This window comes from Bactrocera neohumeralis, chromosome 6 (genome assembly GCF_024586455.1).
Source record: "Bactrocera neohumeralis isolate Rockhampton chromosome 6, APGP_CSIRO_Bneo_wtdbg2-racon-allhic-juicebox.fasta_v2, whole genome shotgun sequence".
Classification (NCBI taxonomy): domain Eukaryota; kingdom Metazoa; phylum Arthropoda; class Insecta; order Diptera; family Tephritidae; genus Bactrocera; species Bactrocera neohumeralis.
This window is the reverse complement of record NC_065923.1, coordinates 55,340,648-55,367,941: the sequence shown is the minus strand read 5'-3', so window position 1 is coordinate 55,367,941 and position 27,294 is coordinate 55,340,648. Positions and strand designations below refer to the sequence as shown.

Below are 27,294 nucleotides of genomic sequence, written 5' to 3'. Positions count from 1 at the left end.
ATCATTTTCTCATTTCTTATGAAGGAATTTCCAGTTTTTCCGTTTCTTCAATTTCTCTTATACTTTTATTGACTTCAAATAAGTTTTATTTAATAAGATTGCCCGCAAATAATTTAAAATGTTTTAAATTGGGTTACTGTGACACTTTAAATCAAATTTAACAAAATAGTATATTTTAATTGACTTAAATACCAAGAAACTCGAATTGATAAAGTGAAGTGCAAACAAAGTTTGGTAGCCAGCGTTGTCAATGCAAAGGCAACAAATGAAAAAACTCGTATAGAAGCAGCTGCTAAAGGTGCTTGATGCTAAATGGAATAACAATTTGTCAAAGATAAATTATTAATAAATGCCGTTTTAATAATAAAATAGATAGTTTACATTTGTGTGTACATTGTTTTTGTAAAAATTCTTTTTTCTTTTTAGATTTCAAATGATGTTACTGCACTCATTTATATGTGTGTTTGTTGTTATGCGAGAAATACTTTGTTAGCAATCATTAGTTTACCTTATTTGGGTTTTCTTTGTACATTGAACACAAGTACCAAATTCGAGCTTAGTCACATTTCATTTCGCCAATTCGTCTATAGCAAATGAAGATGCAATTTAAACTAAGAATTCTCCTTTATTGTGTAAAGAGTTTATTCAACGTTCAACAAGATTTCTAACATAAGGTAAGTATGGTTTTTACGCAATTCGAAGTAGTTGCAATTGCAAAACATATAAATATTATATACTGCTAAGTCAAGGCCCTTATTTTGAACAAATAAAGGTAAATGTATAGTCTAAGTCCCTCCACGAAGGAAGCCTCAAAAATGATGTTTTTTTATACCGCCTTATTTTCGCTCAAACATTACATATTCGTGACCGGAAAGTGATCTATCCAACACTATCATAGTTCATTTGCATGCAGAAGTTGGACGCGAGTGAATTATGAACACTCTGTTTTTGCATCGATCAGGACACGCGGGCGAAAAAAAAAATCGTTCATTAAAAAAATGTATTTATTAGTTCTTTTTTTGAAATATGGAAGTATGGAAATTAGAAAAAATATGTATTCACTCATGGATTTGTAACATTCGCGTCAAAATAAGACAAAAAAATATAATTTTTGAGGCTTTCTTCCTTGGGGCACCTATGTAAATTACACGTTTATCCAAATAAAATTAGGTAAAGTGAGTTTAGAAATTAAGTTTCAAAGACTATTAACAATTCCAAATAACTAAATACATAGTATGTACCGCGATGATCATCTTAGTGGTAGTGGTGTTGACCCAAATTTAATCAAATTAACCCTTTTGATACATTTTTGTTTAGCCAGATTTTGAATTTTTCGACAGAATTGAATTGAAATTTCTTGAATTGAAATTTATTTCATGGAGAGTAATTTTAAAATCAACTGTAATTAAAAAAAAATCCTCCTGCAAGAATAAAAGATTAACTGCAAATTTTCACGCCTTTCAATCCTGACTTAACCTTATTGCTTGCTTACAACTGTATAACTCGCTGCAAACTGCCAGCGTTTTCTATTAGTTATAGCTTATCTTAAGCCGTTGTAAGGTGGTAATTAAATATTGAGTATATATTATTTCCGCACATATGTCCATACATACATACATATGTACATGTAAATAAATCCGATACGTCTGGACAAACTTCGTAAAAACTCAAGTTTCTGCATATGGTTGGGAAATAGTTTAATATCACATATTGGAATAAAAAATACACTGTAAAGATTTACTATGGTACACCGTTTATAATTGCATATGTTTGTACGTAAATACGTATGTATGGTGTATAGGTATACAGCCATGGACCCATGAATAACATAACATTTTATATCGTATACATTTTTGATTGAAAGTTAATTTAAATAAAATAATTTGTATTTAATTTTGAGTTATTGTACCAGAGTTGATTTTGAGTGGACACCACTCTAAATTTAACGAACTGATTTTAATGAAAAAACATCATATATGGTGTTGTTAAACAGTAAGTTAAAAAAAAAAAGAAAAAAATCAAAACGATTAAACCCATCAATAAAAATGATAATATTTTTTGAAAATTTTGAATTGGTCGGCCCAAAGCACTGACTTGAATCCGATTGAAAACCCATGGAATGAAGTCAAGATTGTAACTGCAAAGCTTAATTATTGATTGATGTTCTGGGATCAATTTATTCTCTTCTAGTATTGGCAGTACTCTACTCAAAAATATTTTTTCAAACGGCAATTGGCATGGGCTATATCAGCATCATTGTTGTTATCACTCCTATTAAAAGCAGTGAACGTTCTTTCCAATTTAATTTGTACATTTCTTTTTGAGGTCGTTTCAGATATCTTGTAGCATTCCATCCCTTATGGTCTTCATTGTTTCTATAATTTAAGCTGTCAACATATTTAGAAATCGATTTATTTTTGAAATCTATAAATTTTTCTTGTAGCTCTTTAGTGGCGTTATTTAGATTAGTTTTGCCAATTGGGTTTCTATTGATTTGGCACTTTTTTCTAATCTCTGTAGACACATGAATTAAGTTATGAGGCGACAATTCTTTCCTTTATGGAGAAGCTCCTAAAAATGTTTCATAAATTAGGTTTGTAAAACCTTCAACTACATCACCCATCATCTAGTTCGGCTGAAGTTTTAATAGAACATATTTTGCGATATTCAATATTGAAAAATACCAATGTCACTTGTGTTGTTTAAAACAGAATATTTTCGTTGCTTAAAATTAATTATTGTGTGTAATGAGTTTGTATTTACATATTTGAAATTATGATCATGATATTGAAAAGTGAATTACGTTTAACCGGTTGTGGTAAAATATTTAAAGAAAAACATTGTATATAAACTAACAACAAACCAAACATCTAAAGTGTCAAGAGATTTTGCTGAACCACTCCCCTTGTGTTCTCTTTTAGGAGAAGCGGAATGCGGAGCTTATGGAATTTAAGAGCTTTAAAACCAAAAGTTGCCCAACCTTTAATGCTTTCTATTTCTGAAAGATATTAAGGAGTATACAAAGTAAGAAACGGAGCTCTCAACAACGATATCACAAATGCACCTAAAGACCGCGACTGTTGTAGGGACGTTAAAATCTATCAGTAGAGATAATTTTGATGAGAGGACAATCCGCCAAGAAGAAAAAAGACCGAATATGGCTGCCACTACAAGAAACAATGCAAATGATGAAAATCCACAGGGCGGGGGGAGTGGTACAAGGGCCAACAATAGCAATAGCAATAATAATAACAACAATAACAATGACGATAATTCGAGTAATAATCAACAGGTTACGGATGATGCAGAATTAAAGTTGAAACGGCAAACACTAGAACAACGTAAACAGGAATTGGAAAGGGTATTGAGCGAAAAAAATTGGTTGTTACAACAAATACAAAAGCAAGAAACTCAAATACTTAATGGAAACTATGAGTATTTGAATGTAAATGAAATATTTGCAATGTTGGCGCGGCAGTATAAAAAGGAACATGGCGGAAATGGAAGTAGTGACATTGGAAGTACAGCCGTCTTGCGGAGAAAGACAATTGGGGATAGTAGCTGCAAGGAAAATCAGTTGAATCACAATAATAATAACACTGCTAATCGACAGTCTGAAATTTCGAATCGTTCATCGGAGTATGACAACTATCCAGGCGGTAGTTCTAACAATGGTGAATCTAATCCACCAGCTTTTAATGCCAACGCAACACAAATGCCGCTAACTAAGTCTCAATCATTGAGGAAGAGAGGCAATACCACACCTACAGTACAAACGTTAAGTGGCAATTACAATTATCTGCAAGTACAGCAAAGGCAACAACAACAGAAAATGATGCAACATCAAATGTTGCAGAATCAGATGCAATATGCTGCTATGATGCAACATCAGCATTATCACCATCAGCAACAACAGTTGCATCAGCATCAGACGCACGACGAACAGCAGCAACTGCAACAATACAATCAACAAATATCGCCATCACAATCGCATCTTCGCCAGTATCCAGTCGATGGCATTTCCTTATATTCGGTCAACTCAGCTAATGTTGCCACTTTACGACAGCAACATATTTCCCCTCAACAGCAACCGATTGTGGTGCAATGTGATCGTTACTATTTATCACCCACGCACCAGAACTATAGCGATGGTGGTTTCATTAAGTCCAGTCAAAATATTAAGAAGTACGTATCGCCACAAGCATCACCAACACATCATGGTGTCGCAACAACACAAATGCTCCCGTATTTGCAACAGAGTCATTCTTATCAGCAAGATTTGTTAATGGTAACTGCAGCAGGGGCCGAACAGAAATATATGCATCAGCAGCAGCAACAACCACAACAGCAGCAGTTTTTGACACTACACCAATTGCAACCGCACAATTTATTGCACTCGCATCCTCAAACACAGATATCTAGCAGGCAATTAGACGCCATTTCGTTGGCTCCTTCATACATTTCTGTTGATGTGGACAGTACAGCGGTGCATAATCTACGCTGGCGTTCGCAAAGTAATTTGCCACCTGTGTCCCCACACACACCACCACACAAGGGGATTGCTTACAATTCAACCCAAATAAGCGCTGACGTCAAATCGCAATCGAGTGATATGCTATCAAGTAATGCGTATTATAATACGTCTGCCGCGCTGCCAGCAGCGTCTATTAAAACTTTGACTAAACCTCTAGATGAAATTTCTATTTCATCGTATAATAGTGAAATGCAAAAATCGAAACCGCCCAAGCCAAAACAGTGGTTGGAATCCTCTTTGGACGGCCCGGTAGTACGTCAGTCTCCAGCTAGTAGTAATGTACATGGACAGGACACATTTCATAACACAACTAGCTCACGCCTACCAGCAAATAAAATGCATCCGGGTTCGTCTGGCGCTGGTGTTAGCACTGGTGTTTTAAGCGGCTCTCGAGAACGCACAAAACTATCTTCTCAATCGATGTCGGGTGCGCCTCGTCATTACTCTATGTCGGCTGCTTCCCATAAGCACCCCTATTCGCAAACTAAAATGCTACAAGATGATGATGGTCGCTACGCAAAACTTAGCCAGTCTACGTCTTATCTGAATAGTAGGGAGTCACCTTCAATATCAGCTGCATATCCACTGGACGGTAGTAACAACAGCACCACTATTGAATTGCCAACCCCTACAACGGCATTCAAGTATATACCGCCGAAACCTGTCACTCCATCTAATACTACGCCGACACAGCTGACACCACCACCACCGCCACGACCACCACCGAGAGATAGCGAAAAGATTATGGGTATAAGTACAACGATCACTGGTATTGCGTCTGTTCCCAGTACTCTAGCACCAACCGATATACGAATTGAGTCACCCAAAAATATAACTGTTGTAAAGCCGGCCACCTTCCGGCCCTATCAGGAGGAAACCAAACCATTTGAAATGTCCGACTTCTATAAATATTCCACGAAATTTCGACAGAAAGAGCCATCTGTAGCGAATGCAGAACACTGAAATAGTTTAGTGGATGTAAATTATTTCATAAATATAAACAAACATCACATTTTCAATGACTTCACATTTTTCTAGCAACCAATTTCAATTAATTACGCCTTTTGTGGTACTCATAAAACATAAAAATAGAAATTAGGTTTATTATAGAAATTGCGTTATTAACAATTTCATAGTTTCTTTAATCAGCTAAATATTCGAATGACTGATGCACGCCAACTTGCGGTAGGCGCGTTATATAATACACTGTCTTAACGATACAACGGAATATGCCTTAATAAATAAGTATCCTTAACACTAAGTGCGAATATACCCAACGAAACGTTTTTGTTAAAGACTTGTTCAAATTTGATATTTATACAATTGAAAAAACAAATGCACAGAAATTGTTCAATTAAAAAGAGTTACAACATTTGTTGTATATTGACGATATTTCCAATATTTGTAGTAATTAATTCACACATTTTAGTTGCAAAAATAATTATGTTTTTGATATTTCAATTATTAGGATTTTATACTACTTGTCTTTACTTCACAACGACTCTGTGCTCATCATTGCCAAATTGATATACATACATACATATGTACATGTTATAACGACAATAAATATACATACATATTTTTATACGAATTAAAATTGTTACATTTTCCATAGGTAGCTTATATGTAATATATGTACATATGTAGAAGTACATATGTAAGTACTTTATATGAAATGTAGTTATTAATTAAATTGTATTTTGTTTATATACAAGCTAAAGAATTTAAATAAATAAATTATATGAGAAACAAAATGAGTGTTAATGCATTGATCAATTGCAATGTATTTTATTAAATTTCATGGAAAGTTTTAAAAGAATTATATATTTAGAAGTCGAACATTTTTTTTTAATTAAATCAAACATTTTTAATATGATTTTTAATTATTATAATTTTAATAGTAATTATTTTTCTTTTAATAGTAATTATTTTTCTTTTAATATATTTTTTTTTAATTATTTCGTTTTAAATTTTATTTTGATTGTTTTAATTTAATTACTTGTTATTTAATAACATTTTTAATTATAGTTTTTTTAACTACACTGACGGCAGAAAAACTACTGACGAACCCATTGGCTTATTACAAAGCCCAAAAAAACCTTATATGAACATAGGTTTAAATCACTAGTCACCACGCAACGATACTTAATAGATAAGATTAAATTGTGTTTATTGCCTTCTCCAGAATGATGGACATCGTTTTAAGCTGGCGAAAATAATAGGGGTGCTCTACCTTAATCTGTTAAAAAAGTGCAAAATCGAATAAAAACATTTCAATGATATATTGGGTACATTAATGATGAATAAATAAATAATACTTCAGAGTGTATTCGAAAATAAAAGGAAGAGAAGTAAAATATGGACCGCGCATTCTTCGCAACTCCTCTGAACGGAAAATGGTTGTGAAACTATACAAGGAAAGGAAAAGTATGAAGAAGATACCTAAGAATGAGAGAATAATGCCCTTCCCCATAATAAAATAAAATACCGAAACTAGATAAGAGAAAAGCAAATTCTTAACCCGTTTCAACTAAATGTTGATACTTTACGCCAAGGAAAATCCATTTAAAACTTCCAACGATTTGAAAATAGAATTGGATGCTCCAATTACAAGTCGTACTCTTCCAGTTCTTTAGCAACGTTTCCCCGAAATTCAGTTACAGGTGCATTAGGGTGATTCAAAAATATTTTTTTTTCGCATTTTAAGGTGCATTTATTATAGCAACTATATGTGTTACCAAACTGAACGTAACTAGAACGGAAAACGTTTGATATAAACAACCGAAGAATACATTCAAATATTTTTGTGTTACTTTGGACAATAATCTATGCCAAATTTATTTCATGTGAAGTAAAAGCGTTTTTAAAGTTGTGCGTACAAGGACTTAATATTGATCGATCAGTTTGTATGGTATGCATATTCGAGAGTTGTTCAATATCGCTGGTTCCGACAAATGAGCACATTCTTGCAAAGTTTCAGATTTATTTCTCGAAAACTAAAGAACTAGTTTACTGTATGTACATATGTACATAGATGGGCAAATTCATACAATTATGTCTACGTCAACCAGCCTCAACATGCTACTCATTTGTTTATATATGTACATTATAGGGTCACCGACGGTTCCTTCTGCATGTTCAAAACTTCATGGTAAATTTAATATAAACGGCGTTCAAGTAAACTATTCCTGTTGTTGATGAGACACAAATCCTTGTTCATGCGTTTAGAGAATCTTTTTTTAAAAACAAACTTTATATAATTATAAACAACATTAATAACTCCCAACTTCTTAAGAACTTGAGTGTAAATTGATGCTTCCTTAATCAAATCCAGCAGCAGTTCTTATTGACGTATACACATGTGTATGTCGCCCTTAATACAATAAACTATTTTTAGTCACCGAATCGCTCATAAAATGAAGACATGCATTCTCTGTATGCGGAAGTGGGAGCGTTCTACAATATTCCAATGAACCCGCTCCGCTCCCGCTACGATTGCCATGCAGCGACCACAATTTTATGGGTGTCAAAAAAATACTCCATATTCCCCACAATAACAATGTCTTTCACTCGAATGTACCACTAAGTATGTTGGCAACTAAATTATTTCGAGTTTTCTGTTTTCTGTTTGCCGTTTCACTTTCATTAAGCATTGTGTTTTCGAAAACCATTTTCGGGAGTTCACAAATTAGAACTTTTGTTCAAGTTCGCTGCATTGCGTTTCGCCTCAATAATTCGTTTGGTGCTTGGTCTCTGCCGCTGGCGACAGTGAATCTGTGGCCGATATCGAAATCAATAGCCCTTGTGTGTGGCAGTTGGCGCCTGCTTTCGTATGCGTTCGTATCGGCGAGCGTAGCGCGATTGTTTTGATTTGATCGGCACGAAAATATTTAAGACACAGGGTCACTGTGTGCAATAAGGAGAAAATCAAAATAATGCTGCAATAATTGATAATCCAGTGGCCAGCAGTTGTGGTGTTTGCGTAGTTGGTTATGTGTTCCCAATGGATATTCAGTGTTTTATAATTTCGTCGATTTCATAATTTTACGGTTCGTTCTTCATAAGTTTTGGAACTTTCAGTTCGCGGTTCTCTTATTCTTTTTGTGCGTGCAATTTTACGTAAAGTGTTGAACTTAACCTGTAAAAAGTGTGCTCGTTGCAAATCTGGTTGTTTTTGCTATTCGCTACAGTCAGCTGTGTAAAATTTCAAGTTGAATGGGAGAAGTTTAAATATTTTGGCATTCGACAGTAATTATAAAATTGTAAATTTATATAACTCCAGCTCTACATCTTGTACAAAGAAAATCTCTATGAAATAGGTGCGATTTGCTCCCAAGAGTTGTGGACATGTAGACACGTACATATGTAGATCTCTTTCAACATTTCTCAAAGTTTATCATTATTAAATAGCTTCGATAACTTCAAATAGTATAGAGCAGAGACAGTGAAGCTGTAATACTCTTAGAAGTAATTATTACTTTGAAATAATTAGTTTTGCATTTTAATTACCTATTTATATATTAGAGCAGCATAAACCGTGTCGGACTTCCTGCCTAGACCTCTAAGCTATGAAAGTGAACTTATGAAAATGTTAAGTTAAGCTAAAGCCATATTTTTACCTTATGCTCTTTAATCTGCTAAAGAGAATTCATACTTTAAAAAGTTAAGTAATAAAGATCCATGGAGAAAAAAGTTATAGCATTGAACTCTATTTTCTCACTATAATATGCGATCTCAGAAGCTCGCTGGAAATACTTTAAATTTTTGAGTTGAAGTATGGTTAGAGATTGCAGTTTAAGTTATCTCTGTATTCTAATCTATATTTTCACATTTCTTCTACCTTGTTTAAAAAGATACTCAGCCGCTACTGTTCGGCTAAAAAGAATAGAGTCGATGTTAGTGGAGTCCTAGTCTCTCAAAGATTTTGACAATATGAAACCAGAGTTTTCAGACTTTAGATATAACCGTTAACCTATCTTAACTCCAGCTATATTTAGTAGTCGTTCTCATTTTTGTTTAAAAATATGTTTAAAAAGTTGCAGTATACTTCTAGTATAAATTATTAGCCAAGCCTTATGTATTTTTGTTTATTCTTTATGAATTCCGCATCATCTTTGCTTCGTACAGCAATGGCATGAGCCACTTGCACCAAAAAACTCCACCAAGAAGCCTACCCTTGGAACGCTTTCTTCAGGGTGGCATTCCACATTTCTCTCAGCTCCCGTTTTTTTATCCGTAGAACATTTTCTATGTAATTCTTCACGTTCTTCCAGTTTTCCTCGTTATGGCGGACATGATTTCTCATGTTTGGATCATCTGAAACACAAAAACCCAATTTATTCTTAAAAAGTACGTGAATGGTTATCGTCCCTACTAGAATCATGAAAAATTTTGATAAATAAAAAAGTAGTTAACGTTTTTTTTTTCTAATTTTCCCCATGTTTTTTTTACATAAATTTTTTCATAATAGTGTCAATAAATTATAAAAAAATTATGAATCGAGTAAGGACGATAGCCAAGCGTTTTGTGAACATAAAAAAAATTAAGCAAATCGGCTGAGTAGTTCGACCGGAATCATGTCCGCCAGTTAAAAAACTGTGTTTTGAGAAAAACGCGTTTAAAGCTTGAGGTGTGCACTCCGAACGTCGAGCGGTATTATTATTTATAAGGGAACAGAAAATGCCAAAAAAAATTTTTTTTTTTTTTTAAGATTATCCTACAGACCCCTTAATTTGTTCTGTTTGCCAGAGTCTGCATTTAAAAAACGTGTGTTCAGCGTCCTTTCGATTGCGTCGTGTAATATATTTGGTAGTCGAAAAAGTCTTTTCGTATTTTGTCAATAGATGTCGTTGCAGTCGTATATCTCCAGTACTATCAATCACATTGTCACATGTCGTCACTCACAACAATATAGTGTTGGAAAGGTGAAATTTTAAGCTTCATTTACCCAAAAAAAAATATATGTATATATATTCGGGGAGTTTGAAAAAAAGCTGTTACAGCTCTTCAAAAATGATTGAAAAAGTACGAAATAATTGCTTTATTTTCCAGTTTTTTAAAAGGAAAGAATTTCGCCAGAAATGAAATTTGTAGTTTGAAAATACATACATATGTATGTATGTTGTGAGCCAACGCGGTTTACTATTGGGTTTTTAATGTAACTTAAATGCTTACAGTTGTGTTCATTGAAATAGCATCGCAGCAGAAGCAGAATTATATAACGTTTTTATTGCATATTTCTTTTCGCTAGGTGATCGCTTGCAAATAGTTTTTGTAAAATAGAAAAATCCCAACAGATTTCTTTAGTTTTAATGTTTTTATACTCTGGCAACCTGTTGCTACAAAGTATTATAGTTTTGTTAACCAAACCTCAAACTAAGCGAGATAGATATAGGGTTATATACTCGCTCCTTTGTATGCCCACTGTAGAAAATGCCACAATAACCTGCTCGTATCAGTCCTAGTGTCACGTCCATCGCTCTTCTTAGACGGCGGTTCCTCACTTGAACTTCTACAAATGACTCCATCCTTCAAATATATATATATATATATATACATATATATGTATATATAAATGATCAAGATGATGAGAAAAGTTGAACTGTCTGTCTGTCCGTCCGTTACGAGTTCGGGTCATAACTAATTACTAAATTTAGATATCTAAACTACTAAAACTATAACAACGAAATTGGCTCAGCGCAAATATTATGAGAACTCCTAACGTCGGTGTGAAAATGGAGAAAATCGGAAGATGACCCCGCTCACTCCCCATATAACAGTACTATTCAAAACTACTAATTGAGCAATAAAAAAAACTAATTGCGCCAAAAATATTCATTTCTACCTCCGAGATGGGATCCGGTGTGAAAATTGGACGACGGGCATGAGACCGCCCACTTTTTGGTGATATCACATATCTACCGATACCGATTTCTATATCACATTGTGAAAATGGGCGAAATCGGACTACAACCACGGCTACTTCTCATTTAACACAATTTTAAATTCCATATGACTCTTTCACTTTCTAATACACAAATCAAGAAGTAATTAATATAACGGGGTAAAAATTTGCACTAATAATTCCTTTAAGTATGACCAAAAATTATTCAAATCCAAGCATAACTGTTCCAGACCGTAGGTACCGAATATGTGGACCCCAGTATCTATAGTTGACTTTTGAAAATATCGGCCAATGTGTGAGACATACAATTGAAATTCAGACAGAATCCTTTCCTGCCAATGGTAATTCTGTGTATCAAAAATGAGTTGAATCGGAACAATGCTTCCCTGAGCCCCCATATACCTTAAGTAAAGGTTTTTGAACTTCCAGGTGACTTTATGCTGCATATATCGGTCAATATTCGTGTTACATCCATACAACTATTATCATTATTTTCAAACATCCGCTGAATTTGCTAAATATGATTGGTGATTGTATGTGAGGTACCTCAGTGAAACCCAGGGAAATATTTGTAGTATGTGGCATGATAACAGATGATAGATAAAATCGGGTCAATACCGAGTAGTATATGAGAGTTGGGACCCTATACTACATATGTATAATGATTTACGTTTTTCTAACAAATGTTATGACAAATACCTGTATGTCGGTCAGTGTATGAGTTATACAGAGTATATTTATATATTAAATTGCTTAGATTCAGATCCTCTGTTTGACGTTTTTCATCTTAAGGTAAATCTTCCCTTTCTTACTTGTTTTTTGATATTTTTGCGCGCATCCACGCATTTTTTGGCTGTTCACTGAAATAGCAGTATTTAATTTTCTTCCGCGAAAAGTACAAATGTAAATGTTGTGAACTAGTGAACAGTACTTTTCATTGAGTAGATTACTATTATTTAAATTACAAAGCACTATAACAATGGAAAAGTTTTAATTTTAGTGCATAAAGGAAAATAAAATATATACAGAAATACAAATTCGTTTAAAATGATCTGGCCAGATGATATGCAAAGCCGCACATTATGAACTGAAGTCCAAAAAATATGTTCCCACACGCAAAACTATACATTTAGAGGACCGACGCATAGTGCGCTTTAGCCAACGCAATCCTTTTGCTTCATCTAGGGTAATAAAAGCGTCTCTGAATTTGAGATTCAGCGATATAAGTATTTGGCGACGATTGTTTAATAAAAATTTGAATCCGTGAAGTCCACGAAAGGTGCATTTACTTAGCCAAAAGCATTTCAAAGCCTAGTAGTGCCAAAAAGTGCAAAAGCCTTTTGACCTGGCCAATTTCAAAATGTCGTAATATCTTTTGGACAGATGGATGCCAACTGGTCTTGTTTGGTGGAGTAGCTTCTAGACAGCATGCTCGTGGACCCACAAAGATGGGACATCTTCCAAATTATGCGGCCAGACAGTAAAGAACGTTGGTCTTAAAAGTATGGTATGGACCTGTTTCTCTTATTGTTGTACAGGCCCAATACATATGATGGATGGGATTATGGATCAAAATGTGTATGCGGGGAATTAAAGAACGTTATACTGCCATATGCCATGTTATTATTTTAATACCAGGGCCAGCTCAGTCCACGGATCTTAAATCTATAGAAAACTTATGAAGGCATATCAAATGCTATAAAAAACGCCGTCTTCTAAACCGCATCTTTAGCAGGCTGTTCCAGAATGGGCGCAGATGTAAGCTCACCGGTGAAAAACCTATCTTCCTTGGAGCGGTGAGGTCTGCTACGCATTAAACTTAAAAAAATTCAATTGTTATAGTACATTGTAACTTAAATAATATCTACTCATTGAAATGTACTATTCACAAGTTTACATATCGCCGAAGAAAATTAAACGTTAAAAATAACAAGTAAGGAAGGGTTAAGTTCGGGTGTCACCGAACATTTTATACTCTCGCATGATAAAGTGATAATCGAGATTTCATTATCCGTCATTTACATATTTTTCAAATACCGTATTTGTGTAAAGTTTTATTCCGCTATCATCATTGGTTCCTAATGTATATATTATACAGAGAAGGCATCAGATAGAATTCTAAATAGCGTTATATTGGAAGAAGGCGTGATTTCACCCATGTTTCGTACATGTCAGGATGTTAAGATAATATTATGTAGCGAATTTCATTGAAATCGGTAAAGTAGTTCCTGAGATATGGTTTTTGGTCCATAAGTGGGCGAGGCCACGCCCATTTTCAATTAAAAAAAAAGCCTGGGTGCAGCTTCCTTCTGCAATTTCTTCCGTAAAATTTAGTGTTTCTGACGTTTTTTGTTAGTCGGTTAACGTACTTTTAGTGATTTTCAACATAACCTTTGTATGGGAGGTGGGCGTGGTTATTATCCGATATCTTCCATTTTTGAACTGTATATGGAAATGCCTGAAGGAAACGACTCTATAGAGTTTGGTTGACATAGCTAAAGTAGTTTCCGAGATATATACAAAAAACTTAGTAGGGGCGGGGCCACGCCCACTTTTCCAAAAAAAATACGTCCAAATATGCCCCTCCCTAATGCGATCCCCTGTGCCAAATTTCACTTTAATATCTTTATTTATGGCTTAGTTATGACACTTTTAGGTTTTCGGTTTTCGCCATTTTGTGGGCGTGGCAGTTGGCCGATTTTGCCCATCTTCGAACTTAACCTTCTTATGGCGCCAAAAAATACGTGTACCAAGTTTCATCATGATATCTCAACGAACGCTTGCACGGACGGACGGACAGACAGACATCCGGATTTCAACTCTACTCGTCACCCTGATCACTTTGGTATATATAGCCCTATATCTGACTCTTTTATTTTTAGGACTTACAAACAACCGTTATGTGAACAAAACTATAATACTCTCCTTAGCAACTTTGTTGCGAGAGTATAAAAATAAAAACTAAGCAAATTTGATTTGTGTTTGTGCTTTTTCGATCAACTAACGAAAGGAAATATCAAACCGTTATAAACGTCATAAAGTATATTTCCGCTTCTGTTGCGCTGCTTTCTTAATGAACACAACTGTACTACATACATATATGAATTAATGTATACAATAATGTATCAATATAAAGTCAAGAGTTTGACCGACTAACGAACGCTGATCGGTTGTCGCGCACTCGGAGCAATGGCCCTTAGGCGTTCGCGCACTTGAATCAATTCTGTCAATGCCTAAAATTTTAATCTTAAAAGTGACTTGATCGCTCTTCTTCCCAATCACCTGTCGCGTGGAACGAGGCAGACTCACGAAACTGTTCCAAATTATATATAGCACCTGTGTTCGTATTCACCCACTCCGCGTTTGCTTGCTGAGAGCTGTGCAATCCGCACACTTTTCATTTAGTGCCCTATAAGCTCGTAGTTGTCTATATATATTTATACAAAAGTGTATATATATGTGAAACATAGTAAGTGAAATAGTTTTGAAAAACACTGAACACTGTGATGTGTTTCTGTGGAACGCCGCTCCACATGTGCACCCATGGAGGACGGGGCACAGCGATGAGCTGTAATATTGCACTTTGTGGATGCTGTTTAACAGAGTTGTCGAAATGAAAGAAGAGCGGGAAAGCGGTGAGAGAAACTGATAAGTGCGCGTTCGTTTATAAACTTTAACAGCGATGGATCTTTTTACACTCTACGATTGGGTATGTATGACTTTAGTGAAGATGAAATATATCATAATTATTTTTTTAATTAAAAAAAATAGAACTAATATGTTCTTTTCAAATATTTCTTTCAAAGCAATTAAGTATAATACTAAATATACCATATCGGTTTGAATAAAATATTTATAACTCGACTACGTCAAATCTATATTAAGAGCTGTAAAAAGACAATTATTAACAAGCAATACATAACATCGCCAATGAAACACAAAACAAAAAATTCCAAACTCCTAAGAAACTTCAAGAATTTTTTTTCCTCTGCAGTCGATTTCAGATTACCTTCTTATTCTCATTAATTTAGGCACAAAATTGTAAAACTTAAAATTTCCCTGTAGCAGTCTGACCCCGATGATTTTTATTGCTATATATATAAAGCAAATCCGCCTCTTGATTGATAATAAAATACGAAATTTTATAAGAGCAATTTATTCATACATATTTCTCCAAAATCAAAAATTCTGAATAAAGTACGAAAAATTAGGGTCAAAGAGGGGAATCATGCAGCTGATTTCCCAAGTTGATCTTTCCTCTAACAATGTTCAACGCAAATTTTCACAAATATTCATATGTATGTACACATATACTCCACTGCTAGGCTCATAAACTCCATTTCTGATTTTCTTATAATCGCGTTATCAAGCACATGGTTACACGCTTCTTCCCCTCAAGACCGATAAAAGCAAACACTCCTAGTACTCACATAAGTTCCACAAGTACAATAAATACACATATAAGTAAACGGTGCACGGAACCGCTTGGAACTGCTGAGGCTGCCTCAATTATTGCAGCGACGACTGCCACTCACAGCGCAACGCTTACAGCTTACAACCTGCGGCTACAAAGTCAAGGAGTCATTTTGATAGACAAACCAAATGGAACATAAATATAAATTTACCACAGCGCTGAGCAACGGCCGCGCCGCTATCAACAAGCCATTGGCTGTCTTGCCGCTCACAGCGATATCGGCGGCCGCGCTCGCTCAGCTTTTCCGACAGTCTGCGCCGCATTGGGTGCCACAACGCCTCGCTTCTTCACTACGGTCTTCAGCTACTTGCAAAATTTCAATGTGCGCCTTAGAAACGTTTGGTGCCTGAGCAACACGACAGTATAGTTTATGATGTTGCTGCTGCCGCTGCTGTTATTGTTGATGTCGGTGGTGCTGAATAGGTGCAACTCGTGTGTTTATTTATAATAAAACATTCGCTTTCGACGGTCGCGCTTTGGCTGGTGGTGGTCGTTGGTGCGTTCGCTTATCGTGTAGTACCTTCTGGTGACGTGACGTGCAGCGGCGACGACGGGAGCCATTGCAGTAGATTACAAAAAGAGAAGACCGCTTCGCAAAAAACAAAAAAAAAACGCAATTCACAAAGAAAGCGATTAAACTGAAATTAATTAAGAGGAAGTTTTTATAAGTTGTTTTAATTTGGTTGGTTTAGCTTCATCAATTAATTAATTGCGGAAATTACAGCGCATGCAAGTGAATAGAAGACCAGAAGAGTTTAATTAATATAAAAATAATTATTATAATATGAAATATAAATTCATCACATGCGTGTACCGTTAAAATGCCAAAAATACATGTGAGTTCCCAATGTGTAGATATATGCATATATGTATAATTTGCTAAAGAGTTTATTCAATTTCGTAGTTTTGTATACCTTTCCTATGGAGGCTTATTACCTAATATCAATAATAAATGTACAGTGAAATGTATAGTGATTTATATTCATTGAGGATATCGTTTAATATGTGTCAATGTATTTCTGTTTTTTTTTTTTAATTTGTATATATTTTTATGATAGTTGATAGATTAGAATTTAAAGCTCTTATATTTTAAAATTCAGGTTAACACTTCCTTAGACTAAACTTGCTTCAAATGACGCTGTTTGGATTTCTCGCAGCTAAATTCCCGTGTCGAGTCGGAATTTAAAAACGTGGTGAAAGGTTTTCACAGACCATATAAACTTGCACTGTGGTAGCTCCTTTTTATTTACAAGAAAGTATATCTCGAACGTGAACCAAATCGACGCATAAATACCGGTTTGAAACTCTGGCGCTATTTTTCGGGATTTAGTTGTGCTTACAATTGCCATTGTCGCCGTGATTTTGTTCGAATTGTCAATTTAAGTGGAACTTGTTTAAATCCTAAATACTTACCAAAATCGTAAACATTTTTTCTAAATATTCAAACACTAACATTACAAAGAGAAAACAAAAACACCAAAATACTGTATTATCAGTCCCACCTCGTCCTTTCACAGTATTACTGTATCTATGCATATTTGTTTAAACAGATTTAAATTTTAATCTGGGCTAAGTTCGGATATAACCATACTCTTGCAACTTGCATGGATTAAAATCAGGGTAATATCTTCAGGTACAAAAGGTTTGTTAGTTATATGTGATTTATGGCAAGATTTCAAGCGATTTTAAACATAAAGATGAACCGGTATTAGAAAAACACGCTCTCTCAATTTTGTTATAATATATATTGACCGATGTATGCGATATAAAGCCATCCAGAACTTCGAAAATTTTTATATTACGTACATATATGGGGGCTAAGGGAAGTATTGACTCAACTCACCATATTTTGACACACATATATAGTATTATCGGAAAAGGATACCCCTGAATTTCAATTAGCATATACTATATGTATGTACATTAAGGGGTGCCAATTTTGAGGCAACCTTTTTTTCAACTGTAAAACAGGCTCAAAACTTTCGAAATGTGTAAAAAAAAAGTCACTCAAAAGATGAACTCTTAATAGTATTAATATTAAGAGGTGCCTCTTTCAAATTTTCTGTTTTCCATATAAATTACATGGAAAAAAAATCATTTTTTTTGTGGTGGTTATTGTACGGAGGTTATTATATGTGCAGGCTATGGCTGCCAGTAGGGATGGTAAACTCGATTCCGATTCTACTCGAAAATCGAGTTTTTTCGTAAAATAATCGATAATAATAATAATAATCTTACAATTTTACCGATATTTTCGGTCAATGGTCAACTGTAGGTATGGGGGTTCACATATTCGGTATTTGGGTGCTTGAAGACCAATAGTCCGTTTTTGCCAATTATTGGTCATAAGGTGGCCTACTTAAGGCGCACTATTCGGGCAAAGTTTTATCCCGATACATTAATTGGCGATTGATTTGCATACTGTAAAGTAAAAAAATGAGATGGAGTTTAAAATTGTGTTATATGAGAAGTAGGCTTGGGTGAAGCCCGATTTCACACATTAACACAGAAGAATGATATATACAATTTGGTTTAAATCGATCGAGGAAGGCCCGAGATATGTCTTAATTTTTTGCCAAGGAACACGTGTACCAAGTTCCATTTCGATATAATGGGTTGTCAAAAAAGTCTTGCGGTATTTTTTTTTTTTAAATTGAAATGAATTTTTGATGACTCATGCCCAGCTCTTCACCGATGCTACGGCTGCTACTATGCCGGTCTCTTTCGACCAATTCAGCGATTTTATCGCAATTTTCGACAACAGGCCTTCCGGAGCGTGGCGCATCTTCGACCACCTCTACACCAGAACGAAAACGTTGAAACCATCGTTGTGCGGTGGAAATGGAAACTGTATCGGGTCCATAAACTGCACAAATTTTATTGGCGGCTTGAGGTGCATTTTTGCCAATGGCCGATCAGCTTAAGCAAGAGATATGAGTTCCAAGATAGCGCAAAAAACAACCGAAAAAAGAAAACACATACATAGCTCTCGATTCGAATCAAAAATCGCGATACTTTTTGTACAAACCTCGTATGCATATGTATGTATGTATGTATATACACTTTAAATCGACTTTTGTATGCTTATCGTTTGAAATTCGCTCAACTTTAATTCATTTCGCATGCTTGCCTCATATTATCACTAAAACTGTACCACACATATGGAGGAAAAAGTCGCATTCCCAGTCCCGTTATCTTTTATATTGTTTTTGAGAGCATTCACCTACATTTCGAAGTTAAACGAAAGAAATGAAAGTGAAATCTGCGCCTTAAGACAAATACCGGTGGCATGTCCTTAGCGTACGACAGATCTTCGGTTTGCAAATATGTACATATGTATGTATATATAACATACTTTTTTGCAATTAATTGTAACTAGCTCACGAAATTTGTGTCGAAGCTTTTTCATAGATTTTATATGTATATTTCCGATATCTTCCTTTTTGTTTGTTTGTTGCCATGGCTGCTTACATACATATGTATCTACATAGTGTCGTTTACGTCGGCCTCCTTATTTAAAGGAAGGAAGTTGTTTATGGTGGCTGGCAAGTTCAAGGACGTTCGTTATGCGTTGCTTTCATTTCAACCGTTATTCCCTTACACTCATGTTTGTTTTTGCTTATTCATAAATTGCATAAATGCGAGTATTTTCGAAATTTTACTGTGTCGCCTGTAGCTTTCATCTGTTCTTTTTGCGCGAATTGCATGTGACAAATTTCGAATTCTAAAATTTTTCTATTTTTGTTGGTGTGAAATTTCGTGCGTAACGCAATTTGCTTCAGGAACTAGGAGAAAAATTACACCAGCTAAAAACTAAAATTTTACTATTTGGCTAGCAAACCTCGGGCTGAGACAATTCTATTTGTCTTATTGTTGCTTTACTAAGTATGTAAAATTTTAGAATTACACAGTTGTGATTGTTTGTTCTCAAATTTTAATTTTACGTAAAGCCGTTTTTTGTGGCACAAGTGCGCGTAGTTCCCTTTTTACTTTCGGCGTGTGTTTACGCTCATAATCGTCGCTTTTTATTGAGCAATGCACTTGCCTGCACATTTTTAATTCTGACAATGCGATGCTCTTGTTTGGTGACATCATTTCGAACGCGTCCAAATAAGTTGTACGAGATTTGAATGTTGTCATTTTCAGGTCATGTGTGAATGCTGATAATTATACCACTTATACAGAAAGTATTACGAAACGCATGTAGACCAGAATGACAGTTCTGAATCTTCGAGTTTTTTCTTCAATTTTCACATGTCAAAGTGCGTTCCTCGTTGCGTTTGTGTAGTGACTCCTCAGGAATGATGTAAAAGGTAATACGTCTAGTGGTGTATATATATGTTATGCAACGAAAGAGTTTCTAAACTCAATCCGATCCGGGTGATGCATCCGTTGGATTCAGTTTGTTGCCATAACCATACATAATTCAGCAAGACAGTCAACAATGTTCGACAAGTTCTATAATTCGTAGGATACACTTTTTCAGTCTTAAGTAATCTTCTAAAGTGTAAAGAATATCAGGCATTTAGACGATTATAAACCGAAAATAGGTTTGCAATATATTCGACTATAATTGTTCTTTAACATGGAGTAATTAAATATCTGTAATCTTTATATATAAAAATTACGTGTCACGTTGTTTGCCCGCGACGGACTCTTAAACTACTGAACCGATTTTAACAAAATTTAGTGCACTGTGTCCAGTTTGAATCAACTTAGAAGATAAGATAATAAAAACAATCTATAAATGAACAAGAAAAAACGTTAACTTCGGTTGCACCGAAGCTAAATACCCTTCACAGGTGCATTTCTGTTAGTTACTATGTGTTCAGTTTGTATGGAAGCTATATGCTATAGTCAACCGATCTAATCAATTTCTTCGGAGATTACATTGTTGCTTTAGGAAATAATATATATCAAATTTCGTGAATATATCTTGTCAAATGTGAAAGTTTTCCATACAAGCATTTGATTCCGATCGTTCAGTTTGTATGACAGCTATATGTTATAGTGGTCCGATATCGGCAGTTCCGACAAATGAGCAGCTTCTTGAAGAGAAAATGACGTTTGCAAAATTTCAGAACGATTTCTTAAAAACTGAGGGACTAGTTCGTATATATACAGACAGACAGATAGACGGACAGACAGACGGACATGGCTAAATCGACTCAGCTCGACATACTGATCATTTATATATATACTTTATAGGGTATCCGACGATTCCTTCTGGGTGTTACAAACTTCGTGACAAACTTAATATACCCTGTTCAGGGTATAAAAATACAAGGAAAGCTCTATTAAATGAACGCTCTGTTAAGCGGACATCTCTATTAACCATGCACATTGTTGATGTTTATTAAGTGCACTCTATTCTGGACTGAAAGACTGGTAACCAGACATTGAGAAAGCAGCCTTAAATTCGTTATTTTTTCCAACGAGATTTATTTGTATGAACATATTCATAATTAAATCTCAAGCACAATCCCTTGGATTCTTATGCTGTCATAAACGTTTTCGCCTTTATTCGTAAATAAAATTTTCACTGTATTTAATAGTTTATTATGTGAATAATGGTATAAAGTGTATATGTATATGAATGGTTTTCAATTGTTGTCAATAGTGTTTTGATTTCGCAAAACGATTTTGTCGTAATAAGTTAAAAGTTATAGGAACATTTCCTGCAAATGTCTTCATTTGAACAAAAATAGTATAAAACAAGCACATGCCTTACACATAACTTATAAATTATTGTAGACCAATTGTAAGTAAGGATGTCCTTTCAATACTTGGAATACATAAGATTTAAATTAGCCAATTTTTTCTCAACATTTTAAATATTAAGTGATTAGAAGAAATTGTTGAATTTATAATACGATAGTTGCCTTTTATATTTCGGAATTAGAGAAAAACAAATATTAATCATCGAAAATGGCTTTATTTTTTTTTCAAAATGGTCTCCATTAAGAACTATACAGTTTTGCATGCGTTTGAACCACTTGTCACCAATCTGATTGAGTTATCTCCAGCGTATGCGTTCTGACACGTCCAGTTTTTCCAAAAAACAGGCAATCATTTGGTGGGAAACCGTTTACGAATTTTGTGGGATCCAACGTGAACAAATTTGTTTACTTTCAAATGTTCATGCAATATTGAAACTGTGCTAGTCCCACTAAGGCCTATAGTTGTCTTAATGCCACGATAGATGACATGACATGACGATCTTGCAATAACAGTTTGCATCAATACTTTTCGGAGCAAAAACTGATTTTGGACGACCTTCACGAAATTCGTCTTGAAGTGATCTATCATCGATAAACACTGGTCCTCGATGGGGCTTAATCGTCCAACATTTAATTAAGTTTATCTATGCACTCTGTATGAGTTAATCCACGGCGAAAGTTTAAAATATTATCGCGCAAAAATGTTCGTGATTTAATTACATTTTTTGGCCGAGATGAATATCGTTCTGAGTAAGCCAAACTACGATAAAATTATGAGTTGCCAGATTGCAACTCCAGGGTTGCCTAATCCCGAAATATAAAAGCCAATCTACGTATCTTTGTTAACAACTTGCAACTAAATTTTCGGCACATTCCACTGGAAGAGACATCCTGGTATGTTGAAGTAGCCGAATGAACACTTTTGTTGGTATCAAATGTTTTCCTGATATTGTGGCTTTCATTAAAGCCCAAACATTTTTCATTTGGTTGGCGTCTGATGAGTCCATTTGCAAAGAGTCTGTTTCTATGTATGTTTTGGACTCTTGTATTTTTCTAGTATCCAATCATGATTATTTTTGACGTAAAGCATTTTAGCTGACTTCAGTACATTTTAACATTCTAACGGCATTTAGATTTTCTGTGAAGCACCTCGAAAGCCCAAATACACGAGTACAGCAGCATTCATATCCCTTTTACTGAATTTACAATGTATCTTTCTGCTTAAAATTTAAAAATTCGGGTTAAAACTTGTCTTATAGTAGCCTCATATTTATATCTAATACAATTTTCGAACATCTAGCTAACTTTACTCCATATACATATTTTGAAAACTCAGTAAACATTTTATGGGTACGTGGCAGGTTAATAGTCAATAGTCATTATGTAAGTTATCTAAGCAAAATAAACTGAATGTTTAAGCGGCTATACCGTGACATTTTGTGACATTTTCAAAAAAGTTTGTTTTTTTTTCGATAGCTTACATTTCCAAAACTATTCTATGAAATCAACAAGGTCGCATCTTGAATAGTTTTTGAATGTCAGCGTTCTCGCAGGTTTATAAAATTTTAAACGCGTTTTTCTCGAAACAACATTTTTCAAATTTGCTGACATCATAAATCAACTAGACACTGACCGCTCAACTCAATCAAATTAAAACTGAATAATGTTAAATAAATTTACTATACAATGACGTACGATCTTTTTGATTGGTTGAAAATTGTCAATTTGGCATTAAAAAACGAACATTTTTTACCAAAAAAACCAAATTTTTTTTCAGAATTACGCCGTTTTTTAATTTTTGATATCTTTCAAAAATCGTAGGTCATTGTATAGGAAATATCTTTAGGCTTATAACGCTTTTTGAATTTATTTTGTTTCAGCTACTCATTCGGCCGGAAAGATGTCAGCGCAATCAGCAATAGCTCCTTTATTTTTCAAAATTTTTGTAAAAAAAAAAATCTTAAAATACACCTGAAAATATGCCTTATTATGTCCAAAGAACTTCGAAACATTCTATTGAGTACTTTCTTTTAAAAAAATTTACGAAAATATACTAATTTTTCATGGAAATTAATCTGTGAAGTATCCCCCCTCCCACATACTACATGTAATAACCTTCTCTATTATAACATGCCTTATTCCGAATATGTCGTTTAGTGTTTAAGTCACATATTTATAAAACTGCTCAAAAATATAGTCTTAAGGGATCGTCTCAGTGTGACCCTTCGAAAAATCTCATATTTTCGCGATTTTTTTAATGTTGAAATTAACTAATCGGTCGGGTCTTTTATAAATAAATACATTCATGACGAATACAAAATGATTTTTTTTGTGTTTATTTATTGGGTGTATAATAGTTAAATAAATTGCTAAAATTACACGTAAAAAAGGCCCTGCACAGTGCCCACGATTGCAGACGTAATTTTAATCTAAAACAAATATTTCAAAATATTATTAATCTGTGGCAAAGTCGATATCGCGCTATGGAAGCTTTTTTTTTTGAAATTTGACAAATGGCGGCGGTTTGTACAAAACTATCGAACTTAGCCTTTTTTCGACAGTTTTTCATAGAAAAAAAGGAAGATTTCAAAAAACAAAAAAAAAAGCTCAGTAGCGCTATAGAGAATGACGTTGAAAAAGTGCTCTAAACATTGAACCAGATATCTTCAAAACCCTCCTTTAAGAGTCGAAACTGTTTTGAGAAACACCATTCTGAGAAAAACGCCTTTAAAGATTGTCTCGCTCCGTTCCTCACTCTGTTCCCTTTCTACAAGAAACGCGGTAGCGACCGCAATAATTTGAATTTCGATTTCAAAATTTGAGAGAATGTTTATTATACCCGAGACAGACGTGTAGTAACAATACCATAGTAAAGGTATCATGGTATTCTGTTTACTACGTTGGTGACACACATGGCAATGTAGTAAACTGAAATACTACCTTTGTTTCAAAAGCATTAAATATTTCAAAACAAATGTAAACAATAAATATATACGAGCAATGGAGAAAATAAGTTTTATACAGTGTATACTATCCGATAATACAACAAAAAAAAATCGATTTTTCGAAAATTTCACACTGAGACGATCCCTTAAGTATACCTGAGCGAGGTCAAGATTAAATTCTTAGACCCAGCAGTGGTTTATTCTTAAAAAAGGAGAACAATAGCTTTATTCTCACTTTTCGATGTCACATGATTCCTCTTCACAAAGTACAACTCGTATTTAATGGTCCATAATAGTTTGTATTCTGAGCACTCTTTTTTTCTAATTTCACGCTACGTCGTGACACCTCAAGAAAATCGAATTGAACTTGTTAATTTGTAAAAAAAAGAAAAATAATTCCCGCGAATTGATTGCGGAAAGAAAAAAATTTATATTCATTTAAGTTTCTTCTTATTCGACTTGAAGATTGTTTATACAAAACAAAAAAAGGAATGAAAAAACTAGGAAAACCTTTTCCGTTAGATGCAAAGCGCTGGCCGGTTTTTTCGGTTTTCAGATACTGGAAACGGTAATGAATTTTAGTGAAAAATCAGTTTTGTTCTTATTGCGAAAATACTCATTTTTTTTGGTGAAACTTAGTTTTTTTTACAGTGATTCGTGACTGCAAGAAGGCAACGCAACATACTGAATTTTCACCGAAGGCTTACCGTATTGCCGTATTGCCACACTTGGAACTAATGACTACTAAATACTTTGTTTTTGTTATCAATTTCTAAAAATTAAAAAAAAATTATGTCTGGTGCGGTTAGGTTGGTTTTAATAAAGTGCATTAATTTCATAGTATTGCTTAAAAAAGACACAGACGGATTTCGATTGCCAAATTTATACAGATCTGCTATCCATAAATCATATAGTATGTAGAAGCGCATGCAAATTTGTGTGCCGATTATCCCTCAGTCTAGCAGTAATTAAAATTTAGCTAGAAATAGTTTCGTCGATTTTGTGGAAGGCAGGTATTCTTCTTACGAGTCGGTTTATTAATCATACCACAAATCGAAATTTTTTACTGTAAGTATTTATGTGTACACAATTGACATACATACATATATATATGTATATACAATTGAAGCACAAATCTGGCAGTAAGATTCTTCAAGTATTTCAATTTCTGCCATTTGCTCTTTTTGTGGTTGCACAGCTGTTATTCATCTATTTTTCGGCTATTTGGGTTGTATATTGTTTATTGGAATTCGCATCGAGCAAAAGATTATTAAGAAACTCTATTTTCTCGGTTTAATCAGGTCACATTAATAAAAGTGTGTCTGCAAGTAACTGCATTTTTGTTATTTTCATTGCGTTTTAGACCCTTTTCCATTACGATAAACTTCCTTTCTAATTTTCACACACAACAAACATATGTGTTCATTTTCTATGGAAGTGTGGAATTTCAAATATTGTTGCTGAATTTAATTTGTTTTATAAAAGTTATGAATGGCTTTTGTCATGCTGTCTGCACAAGCCAGAGGTCAAAGAGTCAATTTTACTGGCGAGTACACTGTGCCTAGGTTTTGAGTAATACGCTTTACATACATTCATACATATTTAAAAATTTATTTATCTATGGTTTGTAATAGAATGGTGCATTACATCAATTATAATGATAAACATGTCGGAATTGCAATATTGCCACCAGAAAAAGCTGAATTTACTTAGTTTCCAAATCACGCAAAGAAAATATTTTTCATCAATAGCGGAATATGTGTATTATCATACCCTGAACAAAGTATGTTAAGCTTTTCCCAAAGTTTGTAACACTCGGTTACGTCCTTTTCTCCACAAGAAGCTGCCGATTTGTTGGAACCGCGGATGTCGGACCACTGTAAGACATACTACCATAAAAACAGACCGACCAAAGTCAAGTCCTGGCATTGTAAAATTTTTATTTTTCTATGACCAAGTATCCTCTGAGTAGCCTAAGAACATCCGTTTGAAGGCGAGCTAAAGTGAGAAGGCAAAACATCCCCTACACAGGGTTATACGCTGGGTTTGGGACCCGCCACGTAAAACACACTCCCAATGGAAAGACAATCTTCTACAAGAATGTACAGCTGTTGGTGTATGCTGATGATATTGACATCATTGGCCTTAACAACCGCGCCGTTAGTTCTGCTTTTTCCAGAATGGATAAGGCTGCGAAGCAAATGGGTCCACGTCACTGCTGACCGTCATAACTTCGAAGTTGTAGATAATTTCGTCTATTTAGGAACCAGCATCAACACCAACAACAACGTCAGCCTCGAAATCCAACGTAGGATATCTCTTGCCAACAGGTGCTACTTCGGACTAAGTAGGCAATTGAGAAAGTCCTCTCTCGACGAACAAAAACAAAACTCTATTTGTGTAAGTCACTCATTATTCCCGTCCTGCTTATGGTGCAGAGATATGGACTATAAAAACATCTGATGAGTCGACGTTGCGAGTTTTTGAGAGAAAATTTCTGCGAAAGATTTACGGTCCTATGCGCGTTGGGCACGGCGAATATCGCATTTTGATGGAACGATGAGATATTGACATAGTTCAGCGAATTAAAGACAAGGGCTACCCTGGCTAGGTCATGTCGTCCGAATAGACGAAAACACTCCAGCTCTGAAAGTATTCGACGCCAGGTGGAGAAGGACCTGGCTTTGCTTGGAATCTCCGACTGGCACGCCGTTATT

At 34.7% G+C, this 27,294-nt stretch overlaps 2 protein-coding genes across 13 annotated transcripts in view; both read left to right on the top strand.

The window, feature by feature from the left end:
• Positions 1-6,269, top strand: LOC126762286 (myb-like protein I). Its single transcript, XM_050478947.1, has 3 exons — positions 1-298; positions 427-674; positions 2,922-6,269. The coding sequence occupies exon 3, from the start codon at positions 3,059-3,061 to the stop codon at positions 5,495-5,497; it is 2,439 nt and encodes an 812-aa protein (XP_050334904.1). The 5' UTR covers positions 1-298; positions 427-674; positions 2,922-3,058; the 3' UTR covers positions 5,498-6,269.
• Positions 6,270-15,007: 8,738 nt separating this feature from the next.
• LOC126762266 (pericentrin) overlaps positions 15,008-27,294 on the top strand; it is a 62,890-nt gene continuing 50,603 nt past the window's right edge. For 2 of the 12 annotated variants that reach the window (XM_050478893.1, XM_050478890.1), the window contains exon 1: positions 15,009-15,147. In XM_050478893.1, the coding sequence (XP_050334850.1) occupies positions 15,121-15,147 (27 nt within the window). In that variant the 5' untranslated portion in view covers positions 15,009-15,120. Of the gene's footprint in view, positions 15,148-16,069; positions 16,749-27,294 lie in introns of those variants that run through there. The other 10 variants (XM_050478885.1, XM_050478884.1, XM_050478887.1 and 7 more) reach the window with 8 other exon arrangements.

Excerpts from the sequence above, each read along its gene's own strand:
- LOC126762286 (XM_050478947.1), top strand. The coding sequence starts at position 3,059 with ATGCACCTAAAGACCGCGACTGTTGTAGGGACGTTAAAATCTATCAGT.